General features: G+C 40.3%; 1 protein-coding gene across 1 annotated transcript in view; it reads left to right on the top strand.

The window, feature by feature from the left end:
* pik3c2a (phosphatidylinositol-4-phosphate 3-kinase, catalytic subunit type 2 alpha) overlaps positions 1–16,241 on the top strand; it is a gene marked incomplete at its 3' end in the record, with an annotated part of 56,583 nt that overhangs the window by 17,542 nt on the left and 22,800 nt on the right. The window contains exons 3-9 of the mRNA XM_079684585.1: positions 3,717–3,808; positions 5,522–5,682; positions 12,782–12,902; positions 13,949–14,060; positions 14,247–14,326; positions 14,657–14,720; positions 16,052–16,198. Of these exons, the coding sequence (XP_079540711.1) occupies positions 3,717–3,808; positions 5,522–5,682; positions 12,782–12,902; positions 13,949–14,060; positions 14,247–14,326; positions 14,657–14,720; positions 16,052–16,198 (777 nt within the window). The remainder of the gene's footprint in view (positions 1–3,716; positions 3,809–5,521; positions 5,683–12,781; positions 12,903–13,948; positions 14,061–14,246; positions 14,327–14,656; positions 14,721–16,051; positions 16,199–16,241) is intronic.

Raw genomic sequence — 16,241 nt, 5'->3', positions numbered from 1 at the left:
TTTCATGAAAGTGTGGAAAAGTCCTTTGCCTTGTCTGTGTAAACGTCTGGAAAAATCCATTAAGCAAATCCATCATGAGACATTTGTTGGACTGTGACCAGATACAACAACAAATACTTATACTACTGAGTTTTTTAAAGTAATCTCTGTTTAGGTTTCTGCCATTAATCAGCGTGGACTACTTGTCACACACCCAGGGCGTAACAAGCCACCATCAGGATTAACATCTTCCTTTATGATGTACAGTGTGTCTCGGTATTAAGGTCAGTGGGTGAAACACCACAGTAAAAGGATGAAGGATTAGTGTGAATCATATGAAGCCGTTCCCATGACTTCAGACACCAGGAGCTCTCTGCCGCGTCCAACTAAAATCTGTGTGTGTGTGTGTGTGTGTGTGTGTGTGTGTGTGTGTGTGTGTGTGTGTGTGTGTGTGTGTGTGTGTGTGTGTGTGTGTGTGTGTGTGTGTGTGTGTGTGTGTGTGTGTGTGTGTGTGTGTGTGTGTGTGTGTGTGTGTGTGTGTGTGTGTGTGTGTGTGTGTGTGTGTGTGTGTGTGTGTGTGTGTGTGTGTGTGTGTGTGTCGCCTCACTCTGTTTATTGATTCAGTTTTGTTATTGTTATTCCACAAATAGAGCGATTTCCACAAATAGTCGAATTGAAACACTAAAAGCTTTGTGTGCAGAAATATTGAATATCTGAGAGAGAACTGGGGCATCAGGAACCCAGTTTCTCCCCCCCCCCCCTCTGTTTTGGGAGGTGCAGGTGGTGTGGTGTCATGCTTGGCCTCCTTTCCAACTCCACATGCTGACTTAGAGATTTCTATCTCCCGGCGTTGTGTCAGGTCAGCACTTGGAACAAAGCTCTCTGAAGTTATGGTTCAAGAAATATCTCTTGTGATCTTTGTAATTTTAAGTTTTTGCGTTTTTATTTTTAAGATAATTTCTTGGTTGTTGCCTTATTTGACTTGAAACACGGGGGAGCAGGCACGTGCGCTTTTACCAACCTCAGTCACGGGGGCGTGTGGTACAGTGGGTTGTGCGTTGGTGTTCGGATCAGTGGGTTACAGGCTCAAACCCCACTGCAGTCAGCATGTCGTTGTGTCCCTGAGACACTTCACCCCAAATTGCTCCTTTGGGGATTGCCCACAGTATTGAGTATGTAAGTTGCTTTGGATAAAAGCGTCTAACAAGTGGCATGTAATGTAATATAATGGGTTTGTTTTTGTTAATACATACTTTTAAATACTCCTTAAACACTGTCACAAAAGCAGTATATTTATTTAGAATCGCCTGCGTGCCCTTTTATGATTTTACATGGTTCAACTTACAACAAAGATCCCTGGCTGGCATCAAACCAGGATCATAGAATATATATTGTCTTATAGCCAAATTAAATATGAATGCTCTTTAACTACTTTGAGAAAAAAGGTGATTTAACTGTATTTAATGGAAACTCAAAATGTTGACTCAATGAAATTCAATAGCAGAATCTTCATTGGCAGCTATGTCATGTGTAGGTCAAATCATGTTGTACAGAATTGTTAAAACATTTTTTGTATATTTTTCGGATTTTCTTTGTATTATAATAGTTGATGGTTAAAAAAAAAGAAGTCTTTTTTACATGTTCAGACAAAACATTATATAAATTCTCTTGGGCTCTGGGAAAAAACCTTCAATCATCCAACAACTTAAAAGAACTATAAAAAGTTAATTGACTTGACTTCCAACAAGTCATGACAACGTTTTTCTATCTTCACCATCATTAGCCTTACAACATAAGCCGTACTTCGCCCTGAGCTAATAAAAACCCTCTGTTCAAAATCTCCTCATAAATCTTTGAGGATTATTATCACATTCCAAACATTTCCTCTCCCTTCTCTTCCCTGAGTGATGTCAGACTCGCAGATTTCCAAGCCATGACAGGCTACTTTTTTGCAGAGGGCCCAGAGTCCTGTCCAGGAAGGGGCGGGGCCTTTCTCTTCTAATTTCCTGTGCCACAGGAAGCACATTCCTGTGTCGCTGGCAGTAAGTCAGCCGTTAAAAGTGTAACTGCGAGTTCCCGGCAACAGGCCAGCCGCCAGGAATCTCTCACAGTGATTCCTACGGGAGCTGTCTCAGGATCTGTGTGTGTGTGTGTGTGTGTGTGTGTGTGTGTGTGTGTGTGTGTGTGTGTGTGTGTGTGTGTGTGTGTGTGTGTGTGTGTGTGTGTGTGTGTGTGTGTGTGTGTGTGTGTGTGTGTGTGTGTGTGTGTGTGTGTGTGTGTGTGTGTGTGTGTGTGTGTGTGTGTGTGTGTGTGTGTGTGTGTGTGTGTGTGTGTGTGTGTGTGTGTGTGTGTGTGTGTGTGTGTGTGTGTGTGTGTGTGTGTGTGTGTGTGTGTGTGTGTGTGTGTGTGTGTGTGTGTGTGTGTAACAGGTTTAAAACTGTCAACTCGGTTCTTTAAATATTAAGTAAACATGAGTAAAAGAAAAAACAATACCGCCCTTCATTGTGTAGTTTCTTACAGCCATTATTTGTCCATCGTTGTTTCTTTTAGTTTATTGTTTAAATTGCTCTTGAACTGCTCTGTTACGGCCTGTCCACACGGCGGCGTGCGTTGAAGCTTCAACGCTTCTGCCCATTCACTTTGAGTGGGGTGACGTCACGCTTTGCCGAACTGCCTTGTGGTGCCGTCGCTTCGCGTTGCTCGCTTCAAAAGTAGAGCAATGTTCTAATTTTGAAGCTTCGACGGAAGCCAATCAAATCATAGGCCAGTACAAGCTCTAGCCAATCAAACCGCGTGCTTGTGTGTCCAGGGCGGGAGATTCATGTGATTGGTTGTTGGTCGAGTTTCAGACACGCCCACCGGCAAGCTTCAACGCATGCTGCCGTGTGGACGCTGTGTCAATGTACAGTTGTATTGGTGTTATTATTAATCTTGTGTTTAATGTACTGAATCTTTTGTGGGGGGGGAGGGGGGTAGAGAGAGGAGCTGTGGATTATTGTTATTGATTAATGCATCAGTGTTTCTTAGGGTCAAAAACACTAAACTCACAACTTAAAATGAAAGTGTTTATTTAATAAAAGAGCACATGTTCAATGTGAAAAGTGACAGTCGATATAGATTAGCTGCAATTTGGTGCTATATATATATATAGATATATAAAAAATGAATAAAAAGAAATTTGAATTATTTTTTTTATAAACACCTTGAATTTCAGGGGGGGGGGGGGGCGGGGCTCCGTTGGCGGGGCTCCGTTGGCGGAGCGCAGCGCCCCTCCAAGACAATGGTAGGGGAAACACTGTGTAAGTAAAGAGCAGCTCTGGCGTGTATAATGGGAATTGTATGTGCCAGAGAGGCTGTTTCAATCTTCCTTTTTATTTACGTATAAAAAAACTAAACGTTAATTAAATGTTAAATCAATGCGTTTTTTCACGACAAAGGCATAAAGGGGGCAGGAGACCTTTTGTGTGGTTTCTATTTGTTATGTCAGGCCGTGTTTTCACTCTGCAGGATTCATAGCTCTGAGGTGTTTCCATTAAAAATGCCCTTTGTAGTCCACAGTCACTCCTGATGTAATGAGCTCATATGTGTTGGACGCACTATAAATGAAACTCAGCCTCTCATTGTCCTCATGTCCTGCCTGTCTCCACCTGGCCTGCTTCTGTTTGACGCAAGCCTGTTACTCATGTCCTTTTCTCGTCCGCTGACATTTTGTGTGTGTCTGCTCTTTGCTCCTGTAGGACAAAGGAAAAGGTTTGTTGAAGAATGCTGCCCTGGAGGAACGGGACGCTCAAAACCTGGAGGTTGTCGCCTTCTGTGAAGACGTAGCAACGTAAGAGCCTTCCAGATGGCATAAAAATAACACTTTGTTGATTACTCTTCCCCTTCCTTGCTTGTTTGAGTGTTCTAGATTTATTTATATGATTAATATTACGTATTATCAATGTCAAAATGGCTGAAATTTTTCCCCTGCCAACCTATGCCACTTTAGTGAAAGGAAAGCAATAACGGAGGCAATTGTTTACAGAACCGTCTGATAATGCATCATTGGAAACTTCCTATTGGATGCACCATCAGTCAATCGAACCCTCAGTCGAAAACATTACTTTAGACTGTCAAAAAAGCCACGACAAAATCCTTCAGTGCCCTTCCTTCATCTTCTTTAAATCGAATAGATACTCTCCAGTTCCGATATAACTGATGCTTATGCAGCATTTAAGCTAACCTCTTCAGGAGTATATTTGATAACTAAAGAATCCAACGGAGAAGAAAAACCTACACAAAAGGGAGGTAATGATGTTAACACTTGCCTCTTCAGGTAAATATGTTCCAGCTGCAGTTGGTCCAGGTGTAACCAACCATGGTATCAAACATTTCAATAAAGCTCTTCACTCAAAACTACATGTCAGCCTTATGGTGGCCTTATAACAAACTCAATTGAAGTCACCAACTGATAACTTCTGTACAAATGTGTGCCGACCTATCCAGATGAACTTGTGGCAATAGAGTAAAAGTCACTCATCAGATTTTACAGTCTTGGGTCCATGAATATCGGTGCAAAACTTCATGACAATCCATCCTGTAGTTGTTGAGATAATTCAGTCATAACCAAAGTGACCACCATCGACCTCCCTAGAGCATGACGCTAACATAGCATTTCTTCTCATTTGTATTTGAATAGTTAGACATTGTTCTGCATTTATAACATAATTGCATGTTTTTCACGTTTCCTTAGCCTGTACCTAGTGTTTCTCTCCAGTAGTTAGTTTGGGTGGAGTGATGACGAAGCTGTGCTCAGGGAGTCCACTTTCAATTCCATTACAGAGTCAACGCCTGCTGTCTGCTTCTCCACTCAATCACAAGTAACCTAACCTCCCATAAGACTGTAAATTAAGAAAGATTTGAAATGTCATTCCAAAGCATTTTCATCATCGATTACCCTCCCAACAACCCAAGCCAAAACTATTACACAGAAGACATTAAAGACAGGGTTATGATGATACTGTGCAAGAACGCTATATTGATTAGAAGTGGTACATTTCAAATGAAAAAATATGAACTTATCAGTGTCCAAATAATTGTTTTCCGATTTAATTTCTCCCTCTCCCCTCCATCAATCTTCCTTTTCGACTACCCATAATGCATCTTCTTCCACTCATCCAAGCAATCCGATTTATGTTTTAGGCTGTTGTGTTTTCAAAGTCAAAGTCAACTTTATTGTGAGTACAGACAGAGAGATCGAAATACCGTTTCCCACAATCCCGAATATAAAACAAATGTATATAAAAAATACGTGTGCAAATATGTATATGTGTATATATATATATATATGTATACACACAGAATCAAAGACACATTTTTACATCTGCACACATTAAGACCTAAATAAAAACACAACAATCTATATACAAAATAACAGTCACTTCAATATCTTTGGGAATGTACAATTAGTGCAAAATTGTCCAAACTTTTTTCACTGGCGAAGTACAGACAAAAGGTGTTGACTCTCCTCTGTCGTGAATGTTTTTATTTGTTCCCCTTCCAGTCTGCGCTCCAAATTCCCTCATGACGCCGCGTCCACCAACCCCGGCTACGTCCTGAGCCCGGTCATCACGCAGAGGGACAGCGGAGGAGAGAACAGCTGCTCTGTCAAAGTTTCTATTGAAATCTCAGAGTCTCAACAGCCTGTGACCTTCACCTGTGACGGTAAGTTACACAAATGTGAAATCTTAGAGAAATGTGAACAAACCATCTTTGAACCAGTTCTTCACCCTCCTGTGAATTTCTAAATGTTTTTATGTCGGAATAAGAGTTCATTTGATGTTATTGCCACACAAATAACAGGGATGATTAATTGAGTTTAACCTTTATTTAAACAGGAAAGTCTCATTGAGATAAAGAAATGTACTTTTATTCAATTGTGTTTTATTAATGGCTACCATCTGGTGTCAATATATGGTGCCACTAAATATTTTAAATGGTTTCAATAGGTAATCCTGACTAAACTTGGACATACACTAATTTGTATCTCCATCAAGATATATTCCTCTGATTTCAACATTTTCTTCACCTTTTTTTAAATAAAAAAACATGGTTTAATTTTGATTATGAGGTCTATTTATCATCGATTTTTAAAAGATAAGTTAAACTTGTGGTAAGGAGTTTAAATAAGGTTGTCTTTTAAAAGTATTACACAGATTTAAGGGATCAACCTACTGATCACAAGTCCTGATGTCATTATTAGCTGGGCTAGGCAAATTATACAATTCTCAAATGGTTTGGATTATAAACAAATATAACATTTTAGCAGCTTCTATACTATGTGTTTTTAAATGGACATCTAATTGCAAAAGCAGCCCAGTGTTAGGAAGTGCAGAACATCCTATACAGATAAAACACCATCCCACTGTAGTCATCCAAAAGAGAAACCTTGTACCCTCTTTTCCTCGAAGAGTCAGTAGCTCAGATTGCAGATATGAGCGCTCTGAAGGAGGAAACGACATTCACAGCTGCCAAATCTGAACCCCCACTTCAGTTTTTTTCCTCTTGTTCTTTTCTTTTTATTTCTGGCGTGGGAAGTACACTACGTTCCTTTTCCGCACAAATAAAGGTTTGTCCCCTCACCATGCAGTAGCTATGTTGGGCAATAGAGAGGGCCAACTCAGATCTTTGGTTTCCTTCCCTGGGTATTTTGGAGAGCTGTTATTGGCTGACCTCTCGTGATACTTACACAACATTACAACTACTGTGATTGACATGTCTTTTGGGATGTTAAGCAAAGCACACTGGGGGCAGTCAGCCAGTCCTGTTTGCCTTTTTGTCTGGCAAATTAACCCTAAATGCCTGACGCAAGTTCATACTGTGTCGGTGGGTCCCTGAGTGGGTCCCCATTATGCTAACATGACATGTCTCCATGCTTTAGACCCCATTTACACGCAAACGCATACGAAACGCAAACAAAACGAATACTATATCAAAAAAGTATTCTGTTCAAACGAGACCGCTCGAAAGCGCTGGAGACGCTGTAGTACATATGCCCGGCCTGTAAGTGGCGCTGTACTTCCGCCACAAAATACACCAAAAGCAGCGAAGAAGACCCCCGAGCATGGTTGCCATGGTTGCCCTTCTGTTTATTCCCCGCCGTGGATGTAGCCACATGTAGTTCGTGTAATTCTCCATGTCCACTTGTTGCTGATGGTTGTGGTAGAGGAGTTGTAGATTTTGCACTAACATCTGTAGCATGGTCAGTAGCAGTAGCATTAGCTACTGACCATGCTACAGCAGTGAGCAGCAGAGGTGGGGAGAGGCGGGGCTATGGCTTCATCGTTATCAGGAAATGATCGTATAGGGCGTACACACTGAGCTGTTTGACCCCCCATATCGTTCTGGTTGCAGATCTATCCACCTTGGGACCCGTTATCGTTAACGGGGTCCGTTTCCGCGTTTCCGTTACGGACTCGTGTGAACGAACGGTCTATACGAAAGAGAAAAGTAGCAGATACAACCGTTTGCGTTCTCGTGTAAACAGCACCTTAATGTTCAACAAGCGCTCTATAAAAACTCCCTCTGGGATAACACAGGGATTGTATCTTTTACTGACCATTTCACATGCACAAAAACCTAAATAACCCACTAAAGGAAAGGGAAATCCCCAAAAAGCATAATAGGGCCCCTTCAAGCACCCTCCGTATGTAACAGACTGTCTCATTGACTCACACAGTATAGCTCTGTATAGCCCAGCAACAACCTATAGGAAGTATATTTGAGTACTTCACTCAGCCTAATTGTTTTTTCCTAGCTTCCTGTGTTGACTCCTAGTTTACTTTGTCTTCCTGCCTCTGCTGAGTTTATCTCCTTTCATCCTACTGTTCACTTCCTAGATGCATTTCCTTCTTTCCTAGTATGAGTTTGTTTCCTGGTTGTACTTCCTATGTCGTGCGTTGACCCACATTGTTGGTGTTTGGATTCCTCGGGTCATTACTGGAATCTGCTCTCCTCAAACAAAGGGCTTCAGTTCGACTTTGAAGCGTGGATAGAAAGACTCAGACAGTGATCGAGGACAGGAAGAGAATTTAGCATTCTTCATTTATTTCCTTGTGTCGCCTCTTCTTTGTTCTTTCCACTGTCCTATCTCCAGTTGCCCCTCCCTTTTCGGGCATTACAATATTTTCCTCCACCCTTGTTTCCTTGGAGCATCTCCTCATCCTTCTTTTTCTCTTCTTCCTCTCTGTTTTGCAATGTTGTCCACTTAAGTCTCTTGAGCCTGCCTCACCCACGAATAATTTAAATGTTCATTACATTGCCTTCCTCTGCTGTGATCTCCTGTTCTTTATTTGATCTTTTCTCCTTAGTCTTTCCATTCTCACTCTCTCTTCTCTTACTTTCATCTTTTAGTCTTACTATCTTACGTTTCTATTTATTTTTTACTTTTATCCGCTGTGGAAATGAGCAACTTTTACTCAATAATGCAGAAGTTATTACAATACTTAATAATAATATATTAATAGATGGCATTTGTATAGCGCCTCTCAAGCAGGGTGTTCGCGGGGTCTTAAAAAGTATTAAAAGTTGATAAATCTATTTAGCGAAAATGAAGGCTATTAAAAAGTATTAAACGGCATTTCCCAAGGTATTACATTGTGTAGCTTGTTTTCAATAAGTTTATAAATGGTCCAAAGAGGTTGTATTCTACAGTCTGCCTGAATGTAATCATTGCGTAGGTGTGTAGTGTGATTCTGTGGAGTTTATTTATGGCATCCCGTTGGATTTGACGTCATCTGAACAGGACATCGCACGCTCACTGCTTGATAGCGCGCGAAGGTCCGTTTACGCCGGTTGTTAAACAACATCGTTATGGGGAAATGCAAGTCTGCGTCCAAATGGTTGGAAGATAAGGAGGAAGGACAATCAATACTGTATATAGTTAATGTGAGGTAAAGTGTGTCGTCAAGGTAACCGGTTAAAACTAGGGCTGCTCGATTATAGCAAAAATCATAATCTCGATTATTTGGGTCAATAATTATAATTGCGATTATTAAATGCGATTATTCATTGACTTTGAAAACATCCATTTATTGGAGAAAAAAAATGTGAACAGTATTTTTTTTAACAGTTGATTATCCTGAACTTTAAGTATAATTCAACTGAAAACCCCCCCAAAAAAAAAAAAGTATTTAAAAAAAAAAAAAAGTAATAATAAAAAATTATCGTTTTATTTCGATTACGTTGTTTTCGTAATCGTTGCAAGCCATAATCGTAATCGAGATTTAAAATACGATTTATTGAGCAGACCTAGTTAAAACTCGAAGTGGCGATGAGGTCTTAAAATGTATGGAAAGGGTCTTAAAAAAGGTCTTGAAAGGTCTTACATCTGACTTCGGGTTTCCTGCATATACCCTGTCAAGGGACCCAAGGCCGCTTTACACGGTGAACGAACAAACAAACAAACAAACAAAGAAAAGGGGCAAATAATAATAATACTACTTTTGGCTGATTGTCTTGTTTAATTACATTCCAAATAAAAACTAAATATGTTGAGTAAAGAGTGATCTTAGCATAACACATTGGCATAATACATCAATATATTTGCCAACAGTTCAAAAAGCACTTTAGAATAAATAATCTGCTGCCCTCGGTTTAATTCTGCTGTGGCATCTCTGCGTTTGCCCTTTTTTTTCTAGAGAGCTGGCAGAAAGAAAGCAAATCTGTTCTTCCAGAGTGAACTCCTCGGATTCTGGGGATTCCTGAAATACTGTGGCTGAATAGGGAGAGATGGAAGGAGTAAAAAGAAATACTGAAATGAGTGAAAAAGACAGAGAGAAGGGCAAAGGGAGAGCTGGGAGGGAGGGACACGGGAAAATGACACGGGAGAATACGGGAAAGAGATTACTTTATAAATACAGACAGAGACATTTAATTAGGATTCTGAAAATTGAATATATTCTAAAAATGATGGCAGAGGGGAGAAATGCTGGGAATGTGCTCAGGTTACTGTAGGAGAGGAGGAAACACCACGATGGTCCTCATCTCACACGTAAAGATGACTGCTTTAGTCCTGTGTACATTATATAAACGAGCAATTGAGTTAGAATTAAATTCAGCGTTTCAAAAAACAGCCAATGTAGCCTGATAGAACCGAAAGCCCTGATGCATCTTGTTACAGTCTGTCTCAAGATGTCTTTATTTGTCGAGGACAAATAAAGACATGCTGCTTTGTTTGTTTTTATGTAGCGTGTCCGTGACATGCAGGACGTTTCTACTGTCGGTGAGAGTTCAGCTGCGGAGAGATTAGATTACATGAGCATCTTTGAGTCACTGAAACTGATTAAATACGCCTTCGAATATGCACGCTTTTCAGCCTCAAACTCTTACTTTTTCTACCCTGTTATAACATTTGACTGTTTCTAATTATCTCTTTCCATTTGCCTCTGAGTCTGACAGCTGGGTTTGTCACAGAAGCACAAATCTCTGTTTGCTCTGATTCACGTAGGAATTAGGTCATTCCTCCTTCCCTTCTGAAATATGTAGGCAATCTCGCCACCCTTGGAATTGTGGATCTAACACGATAGCTATTGGACCTGAGTCCTCCATAAGTTACTAGTTACGCTGATTACATTTGAATTAGTGACGTATTGTTTTTTTCCATCCCACTTTACTCCTTAGTCCTTAGACAACTGTGTGTTTTTGTCAGAGGTGGAATGGAGATAAGTACACATCTATTCAAGTACTCCTGTATTAAGTAGAAATCTGAGGTGCTTCTACTGAACTTGACTATTTTCACTTAATTCTACTTTATACTTTTACTCATGCATTTATTTGATAACTTAAAGCACTAGCTACTTTGCAGATCTACATTATTAATACATACAATAAATTAACTAATAGATTATTATATATTATTATAACAAATATTAAGAAAAACACCTTTATCAACAGGAGATGTACTACATAAGGGATACTCAAAAATGGCCACTCATAATGAATACTTTATTTGTATGTTGATGCTAACACTCAAAGTAAAGATACATGGATGAATAGGCACAATATAAAAAATATTTCTTACCACATACCTTGTTATTCGACAATATTTCAGGGTATAATGTAAAATGACAAATACAGCTAGAACAGTCTCAAATCAGAAAATCACATCCATACAATCAATAAAATATCTACATATTGCTCAGCCTTGCACTCCAGTATTACTACTCGCTCTGAAGTATAACATCTGGGTGCTTCTTCCACCACTTTATTGTTGAATTCATTGAAAATGTTTGGGCGTGTGCCCATATCTAACCCTGCCAACACTATTCCCCAACCATATGTGAAATGGTTAACAGGATGCGACGGAGAAATCTTCCCCTCTTTTGAAGTTGTACCCTAAAAAAATGCATTGCTGGGAATTCCCTCACCAGCTCACACAGAATTAGGCGTAGCCAGTCTAATGGCTTTGTGACAAAACACTCCAACACACGCATTACCCTGTGGACCACAGCTACACACACACACACACACACACACACACACACACACACACACACACACACACACACACACACACACACACACACACACACACACACACACACACACACACAGAGGGCCCTAAAGCTACTGATATAAGCTGTAAGACAAGACGCACCATTACTCTGAAGGGTTGTGTGTGTGTGTGTGTGTGTGTGTGTGTGTGTGTGTGTGTGTGTGTGTGTGTGTGTGTGTGTGTGTGTGTGTGTGTGTGTGTGTGTGTGTGTGTGTGTGTGTGTGTGTGTGTGTGTGTGTGTGTGTGTGTGTGTGTGTGTGTGTGTGTGTGTGTGTGTGTGTGTGTGTGTGTGTGTGTGTGTGTGTGTGTGTGTGTGTGTGTGTGTGTGTGTGTGTGTGTGTGTGTGTGTGTGTGTGTGTGTGTGTGTGTGTGTGTGTGTGTGTGTGTGCCCGTTGATGGCGAGGTTAAGAGTGGGTTTAAACCTTGTCAGAAATGGCTAAACAGCCCAATAATCTGACATGTATTCTATCAGTCCTTCCCCGGCCAAACAAATCAGATATCGGAACACACACAAACATCTAGAGCTGACCCCAACACCCCCGAATAATATCCTTCCACAGCACACACAGCTGTGGTTCCTTTGATTCGAGAACAGGTTTGAAACATGATCTGTTTAAAACATGGCAGCAGGGTTTGCGGTGGGAGAGAAATCCCATATACTAAAATCAAGCGTTCAGTTCCCACAGCAGCAAATGGGTATTCGTCTTCAACAAGTCTGTCTTATTTTAGTCAACTGTATGATATTGTTGCATGACATGATTGGCACCTTACCTCTGATCCCTCCTATTAAAATGTGTCCATGTGTGGGACACGTTGCTTCAAACATTCCTGTGTTTCTTCTCGTGAGCCACCACAAAGCCACTTCGTGTTGACACACCTTTCATCGTGTTCCCTCTTGTTTTTAGTTTCCTGTAAGTGAAATCTAACAATAGTTCATACATCTAGAGTGAGCAACAACACCAGCATAATAAGATCATTGAAACTGGATAGAAAACAATAAAGAATATGCTATCTTATTCATGACAGTCGCTTGGGAGGCTAAGTATGTTCTTTTAGGTTTAAACATGAGTTCTAGATAAAGGGACTTTAAAAGCATTCGACTTCGTTTTTATAATTCTTCATTCTATCTTTTCACCAACCCCTGATCCGTCTTTCACTCTTTCCCTCACATCCGTCTCCATCCCTTGTCCTCCATCAATATCCCTGAACACCCTCTATCTCTTCCCTCTCCTCCCCCTCCATCTCCCCCCCCCCCCCCCCCCTCTTCAGTGAGTTCTCCCGTGGAGCTGCTGATCAGTCAGACTCTGTGCTGGGTTCATGACGACCTGGACCAGGTGGACTTCTCCAGCTACCTGCTCAAAGTCTGCGGCAGGGAGGAGGTGCTGCAGAAGTGAGTACACAACAATGTCGAATAAGAAGAAGCTCCATAACATGTTAGGAATCTTTTTTTTTTTCTCCCTCCCATGCTGACTCGGCAGTTTTCCTAATTATTCACGGGGTCTTGGATAGGTTTGTTTTCTTATGCTCTCAATTCGACCCTCCCCCTTTCTCTCGATCACTCTTGGCAACCGCTCACATTTTGTACAAAAGAGACTGGCGGATGTTTCTATATCTTTCCCCCCCTCCCTCCTACACCTCCTCCACAGAGGAATGTCTCTTCTCCCTCTAATCTGGGAGACATGGGAATGGTTACTCCCATAGCACGACTTAAAGGCCCAGTGCACTCAAATTTTCAAAGTTACATAAGTGTGTTCAAAATACAACCAGGATGCCCGTAACTCATTGTTGCCATTTCTATGAATATATGACTTGGTGTTTTTAATCTGAGGTAGCTTTGCAGAGACCTGTGTGTGTGCTTTTAGATGGTTTTAACCTTTACAAATACAATGCAAGCCGTACACCTGAACATCAAGATTGTTGTGTTTTCCTTGATGCATTCAACCATTACATCTTTGCTTCACCTGTATTCACTTTTTAAATATCAAAATCAAAAGCAAAGGGGAAATAATTATAAAAAATAAAGGGATATAAATAAATACGATTATATAAAGAATTATCAATTCATATGTGCAAAATAAACGAATAAAATAGATTTTTAAAGGATATATAAATAAATATATACAAAAATAACCATGAAAATAAATAAAAATTCTTATCATTTTTTTACATTTTGATATGTCTTTATATTTCTATTTATTCTTATATTCTCCACATTTTTGTTTTTATGACACTGATTACATATCTTCAAAACCTCAGTAACAACAACCAATTACTAAAACAATGTTCAATTGTTTTGTCCCCCAAAATAGAGACTAAACATATATTATTTTGATAGTCAGGATAATCCAGGCTGGCTTCAGTTGTGAAAGTGTTTATCAGTGAATGTGTTTTCATCATACACCATGGTTTCCTTAACCTCTCCTTTCTGTGCCCCAGTAAACACAGCCTGGGCAGCCATGAGTACGTCCAGAACTGCAGGAAGTGGGAGAACGAGATCACTTTACAGCTCCTCTCTCACTCCACCATGAGAAGAGACTTGGCTCGCAGCGTACGTCACTCCATCACGCTAACATAAGAGCTCTTATTGAACTGTGTCATAGTACATGTCGTGTTGAGCCACTAAGATTCACTTGCAACGTGTGTCCCCCTGCTGGAGATCTCTGACACACTAATTGTGATCTCAATGATATCATTTGATGTGCTTCATTAATGAACCTTGATTGATTTTGTTTAGGCTGAAGATGACGTCTCTGTGATAGATTTGGAGAAGCAGCTGAGCCAAGTGGAGAGGCCGTTCAAGGAGAATGTCACCAGGTATGAAGGTCCTATGGTTAATGGGAAAATCTATATTTTCTTTGTAGATTGGAAATTCGTTTCTGAAGAACCATGACACACTGTTTTCTTTTAGGTTCATCTCAAATCTTGTCTTCAAAATGTTTACCTAGTTTGAGTTAAAGAGGCCCTAATATACTTTTTGTGGTTTTCCCTTTCCTATAGTACGCTACTACTACTTGTTTATGGTTACCTAAAGTCAACTTTTTACATTCATTCCTGATCTGACTATCACTGATAATAACTGAAACACGGTTTGTCCTCTTGTTTCTCATTCCTCACTTTTCTCTCTTTGTGTGTGACTTCTTGCAGACAAGGCCTGGCTGATTATTTAGAAGGATATCACAATCAGGTCAACATCTGCCTTCAAAATGAGGTACGTGTCGTCCCTTTGCAGTTCTGAAAAGTAAAAACATGGACACATATTTGTGATGATTTCGTATGATGTGATGAAATTGTGTTGCCTCGCATTGTGCTGTGAATTCTTAGCCTTCCCCCCCAAGAGGGTATTTTTAAATAATGTTAAACTAATGACATGATTAGCTTAAATGTGTAGACCATCTATTGACATGTCCTGAATATATTCGTGTAGAAAGATTTAAAAATGGACCTTTGTGAAGCTCCCTTGTAACTCAATGTAACGGAAGAATGAGTCTGAACTTGGTCTTGTGATGTCTACCCCACACATAAATCTGAGTATACCATTACATACCTTGAAGGCATGCTTTCTAGAAATGCCACATCTGGATTTCAGCCTGTGTGTGTTACTGTTGAGTAATTGAATGCAGACTGAAGTTAAACTCCACTCCCCACCTCAACACGACTTTAACCTGATGAATGAATCGAGATTTATCCAGTGAGCCAGACAGACAGATTAATGGCATGTTCAGTAATTGATGCTCTTTTAGAATGCAAATGATGTTGTATTACGACGTGTTTGGACACAAAGTAGGCTGGTTTCAATTAAAATCAGTGTTTAGATGAGTCTGTGTGATGAATTGTTGGTGTTCTCTCACAGAGGCCTCCTGATGTGTGAGTCTTGTTTTTAACAATGTGGTTTACTGTTTAGAGACAAGCTGAAAACAAAAGTGTAGGATATACCTCTCACAACAGGCTGTTATGAGCATGTTCAAATAATAGTATTTTTTGCTACAACAACGTCAAAAATACTCAAGTAGAAGTACAGATACTCGTGTTCAAAAATACTCTGGTAAAAGTAGAAGTTCTGACTAAACTTCTTTACTCAAGTCAAAGTAAAGAGGGCTTTGAAATGTACTTCAGTAAAAAGTACCCATAACTAGCAGCTGTTTTAAAGAGTACCTGACCTCCCTTTATATTAATAGAACAATAATTTCATTGTTAGCTAATGAATGTTTCCATGGTGACCAACGGCAACATGACAACGTTTTCATTGGTCCCTCTTCTTTAGAGAAGACCAGGAAATGATGGATACACGGATCGTGTTCAAATCAATAGGCACGCAATGACTCTAAATAATAATGATCACGCCACCAAACACACATTCACACTAAAGGAACCAGTCTGTTTGGAAAATGTGAGAAGTAGAAAATAAAGGTATTTGTGTTAAAAAGGTAAGAAGTAAAAAGTGATCCGAAAAATAAGTAGTGGAATGTACTTAAGTACAGCAACGAGGTATTTGTACTCCACTACTTCCCACCTCTGACCAACGTGTATCTCTATATTCAGAGCACCCAGTACAAGTCGGTGGAGCGGGTGGTGCAGACTCTGAAGAACCTGTGCTGTGCTCTGGACGAGACGGAGACCCAGGCCATCACTGAGGCCGTCAAAAGGCTGAAACACTCCGTCAACTTACCCCAGACACGCTCCCCCAAGGTGGGCTAACACTCATACTTCACATACTCGCCTTGTTTACATG

This window comes from Notothenia rossii (genome assembly GCF_949606895.1).
Source record: "Notothenia rossii genome assembly, chromosome: 5".
In the NCBI taxonomy this organism is placed as follows: domain Eukaryota; kingdom Metazoa; phylum Chordata; class Actinopteri; order Perciformes; family Nototheniidae; genus Notothenia; species Notothenia rossii.
The sequence above is the reverse complement of the archived record's forward strand: the minus strand, read 5'-3'. Positions and strand labels throughout refer to the sequence as shown.